The 4032-nt window shown below is 33.8% G+C and overlaps 1 protein-coding gene across 1 annotated transcript; it reads left to right on the top strand.

Annotated features, from left to right (window-relative positions):
* Window positions 1-481: 481 nt before the first annotated feature.
* Window positions 482-3610, top strand: LOC145063201 (3'-5'-exoribonuclease family protein). Its single transcript, XM_079010786.1, has 8 exons — window positions 482-787; window positions 1260-1387; window positions 1485-1541; window positions 1624-1716; window positions 1798-1876; window positions 1960-2084; window positions 2179-2322; window positions 3172-3610. Exons 2-8 carry the CDS (start codon window positions 1262-1264, stop codon window positions 3409-3411), a joined length of 864 nt encoding a protein of 287 aa, XP_078866912.1. The 5' UTR covers window positions 482-787; window positions 1260-1261; the 3' UTR covers window positions 3412-3610.
* The last annotated feature ends 422 nt before the right edge of the window (window positions 3611-4032 follow it).

Raw genomic sequence — 4032 nt, 5'->3', positions numbered from 1 at the left:
TTTGATGTAAATTTTGTGTACGTTTTTGTGATTATTTTTCTGTACCTTTCCTACGTATGAGTTTGGTTATATATAATACATTTTCATACGACGATATAAAATGAAGTTATTTAATGATACCACCCTGCTATATTAATCTACCAACAGATACAATATTGTCTAACTTTTATCAATACAATCGTCAAAATTCAACTTAAACCCATTACGCCGCTGTAACGTGCGGATGGTAAAAACCTAGTTAAAGGCTAAATGTATACACTGAAAAATATATTATACTATTAAGTTATTTTTTCGGTTTTAAGATCGAATAACCGGTTATAATGATCGAATGTAAAAAAAAAAAAAAAACAAATTAAATGGTCAGAGGATATTATTTTTTAAGTCATTGTTACTTTTAAAAAGGAAACTAATGCAACCGACAAGTTCCAATTGCAATGCACTGGAACCAATTTTGGTTTGGGTTTCTAATTTTAAATTTATATGCTTAATAAGTTGATAAAATTAGGGTTCAAAGTTAAACGGCTCTTTCATTCTTGCTTAAACCCTCGTTCCCCTCTTTCCAATTCCTCAATTTCCGGCAGCCTCGTCACCCTCTTCCCAGTTCACGCCCCTTTCCATTTCTAGGGTTCACGCAGACACGCACAGAGCCACTGGCTATTCTGCAATCGCCTCTTGTCCCACAGTCGCCACTTGCAGATAACTTCTCTGTTCAACTTAAGGCCTCTCGGTTGCACACTCGCCACAGTTTGATTTGAAGAGATTCTATAAGCAATAATTAAAGACCACGGTAACAATTTTAAACGATCTGTTTTTCTTTTCTTTTGAACGTTTTTGAGATTAAGATGAAGATGTAAATTCTTTTCCCTATTGGTTTAAGTGTCAATAATATGATGGCAACAATGTATTAGCTCATCCATAGCTCCCATGGTTACAGAACCCTAGTTCCTCATTTCTTGTCGGAATTCGATTGTGCCCTTTACTCACCAGTGACCATTCGGTTGATGTTGTTACCTTATGTTCCATAATCTTTTGTTCCATCTTTTGATATGTGATTCATGTTTCATAGCTGCATTCATATTTACATATCCTTTGGAAATGTAACTAACAGAGTTAGATCGATTTATGACAAATTACTTGATGCATTGCATATATTTCTTGCTACTCTGAACTGTTAATTAGGTGATTATTTGCTACTTAATTACACATGGTATCAAATTTGATGCTAAAAACCTGTTTTTTCTTTCATTACCCTTATACAGGAATGGTGGGACTATCTGTTGGAGAGAAGCATTTTATACAGGGAGGAATTGCTCAAGACCTTCGTACAGATGGGCGTAAAAGATTAACTTATCGCCCCATATCTGTTGAAACTGGAGTCATTGCTCAGGCAAAAACCTTTTCAAATTCTTTTTTATTCAATAACATTTCCCAATTTTTAATAAAAACACTTAGTTTATGTTCTTAATGAGCTTAATTAATGACAGGCAAATGGTTCAGCAAGAGTAAAGATGGGTAAAACTGAAGTCATAGCTAGTGTGAAGGTATCTTTTGGCCCTTCTTCTTCAGGGATATAAATGTAAATTCATGCATGTTTGTTGATCTTTATGACCTACATGATTGCAGGCTGAATTAGGAAGACCAAATTCTTCAGCCCCTGACAAAGGAAAAGTTTCCATATACATCGATTGCAGTCCTACAGCAGCACCACAATACGAGGTTCAAAATAGTTTACTTTTGGTCCTCCAACTTTCTTTGAATACACACAATTTACCCTTACAAAAGTTCCTACCTTTTTAGGGAAGAGGAGGCGAAGAATTGTCAATGGAACTCTCTGCAGCCTTGCGACAATGTCTTCTGGGTGGTAAAACTGGAGCAGGTATGTAATGTAGTTGAAAACAAAAGAAGCATATCAAATGACCATTTTACCCTTTCATCTTACAAAGAATGTTTATATTACAGGAGCTGGAATTAATCTTTCATCTTTGTCAATAGTGGATGGGAAAGTGTGCTGGGATTTATACATTGATGGTCTTGTGATAAATATAGATGGAAATATACTCGATGCCTTAGGTGCTGCTATCAAGGTAAATATTATTTATTTCTAACATCATATACTTTTCTTTTTTCTTTTTAATACCAAAAAAAAATCTTACTTTATTATTATTTATTCGATGAAAGGCTGCTTTAAGCAACACAGGTATCCCAAAAGTCAATGTTGCTTCAACTGCTCCTTCTGATGAACAACCAGAAGTTGATGTGAGTGATGAAGAGTTTCTACAATTTGACACAACTGCAGTTCCTGTCATAGTTACTTTAACTAAGGTATGCAGTAATCAAAGAGGGAATGGAATTAAAGCATTACAGTGTAATGTGAAAGTTATGGTTGTTTTCCACGTTGGAATGGAATGGAATGATATAATTATCAATTACTTTGATTATCTATATTACTTTCAATAACAAGATTTTTCTTTTTCTTTTTGAAATATTCTTCAAAAAGTAAATAAAGGTATTTTACAATTGTAATTCTTTTTCGAGATTTCATGGGTATTAAACTTTTTATTTTTGTAAAAAATATAATTTAGAGTAAATTGCAAAATCGGTCCCTGTGGTATCCCAAAAAGTGAAGTACGAGTCCATTTTTTTTTTCATTTGCATGATCAGTCCAAAATTGAAATTTCCATGCAGATTTGGTCCTTGTATCCCAAAAAGTGCAGTTCGAGTCTTTTTTTAGACAGACAGTTAACTCAAGGGACCAGCTTTGTAATTTGTTAAATACATGAACTGTTTCTGTCAAAAAATCTGCACAGGGACCTTTTCTGTAAGTTACAGGGACAATTTTTGTAATTTGTTTTCTACACAGGGACCAAACCTGCCAACATACAAAAGTATTAAACACATGGATCCTTTCTATAATAAAAATCTGCACAGGGACCTTTTCTGTAAATTAGAGGGACAGTTTTTTGTAATTTATTTTCTACATAGGGACCAAACATACCAAGATACAAAACTGTTGCTAATTAGATGTATATAATTGTACATGACAAAGATGTTTGAGTGAATCATTCTTTTCAAACATGACAATGGAATGTAATGATTGATTCCATTCCTTTGTGACTCCATTCCATAGTTTGGGGTGTTTATGAATTTAATTAAACTTTTGATGTATTGTAGGTTGGGAGGCATTATATAGTGGATGCAACTTCAGAGGAGGAATCAGAAATGAGTTCAGCAGTTTCGGTTTCGGTCAACAGACAAGGACTGATTTGTGGGTTGACCAAAAGAGGTGGGGCCGGTTTGGATCCGAGTGTTGTACTTGATATGATATCAGTTGGAAAACATGTGAGTGAGCAGTTGATGAACAAATTGGATTCTGAAATTGCTGCAGCTGAAGCAACCATGGAAGAGGAGTGACTCATCATGATCATGTTTTTAATGGATGTAAAGAGATTAGAGAGAGAGAGAGAGGTGTTATTGTGTTGATTATTTTGATAGTTTTGGTTAGAAGAACGTTTTATGAGAGGTTAAAAATGACATTTTGATGTAACGTGTTATAAATGATGATATGGGTAGTTATGTTTTAATTTGAAACTAGGGAGATGTTTTGGATGTGTGTTTTGAAAGTTGTTACTATGGTTTTATCATTTATGGTAGTGAGTTAGATCATTATTTGTTTGATGGAAGTTACTATTGTTGGATAGTTTTTGACTTTTTGTACTTTGAGTATTCGGTTTTCTTGTAGTGTTGGATTAGCTACTTTACCAATCTTTTTGATTTGGCATTGAAGATAATGAGTATGAGAGTTTGGGAAGGAGACCAATCCCGAAGTGCAAAACCTAAGGATGACATTTGGGACAATCTGAAAATACGGTTTGAATTTATGATTTTTTGTAAAGGATAGGGACCGAATTTGTAACTTACTCTATAAGTTAATTGGTATCCCTTAAAAAGTTTAAGCTTTTATTCGACATATCTAATTATCTATTACAAAATTCAATGAACATTATCAAGTTCAAAACGTTATTCGATTTACAT

Source organism: Lactuca serriola, chromosome 7, assembly GCF_051521515.1.
Source record: "Lactuca serriola cultivar US96UC23 chromosome 7, Lser_US96UC23_V15, whole genome shotgun sequence".
In the NCBI taxonomy this organism is placed as follows: Eukaryota; Viridiplantae; Streptophyta; class Magnoliopsida; order Asterales; family Asteraceae; genus Lactuca; species Lactuca serriola.
The sequence above is the reverse complement of the archived record's forward strand: the minus strand, read 5'-3'. Positions and strand labels throughout refer to the sequence as shown.

Excerpts from the sequence above, each read along its gene's own strand:
- LOC145063201 (XM_079010786.1), top strand. The coding sequence starts at position 1,262 with ATGGTGGGACTATCTGTTGGAGAGAAGCATTTTATACAGGGAGGAATT. Across the intron at positions 1,388-1,484 it reads AAACTGGAGTCATTGCTCAG|GCAAATGGTTCAGCAAGAGT; the intron begins GCAAAAACCTTT and ends AATTAATGACAG. Across the intron at positions 2,085-2,178 it reads CCTTAGGTGCTGCTATCAAG|GCTGCTTTAAGCAACACAGG; the intron begins GTAAATATTATT and ends ATTCGATGAAAG.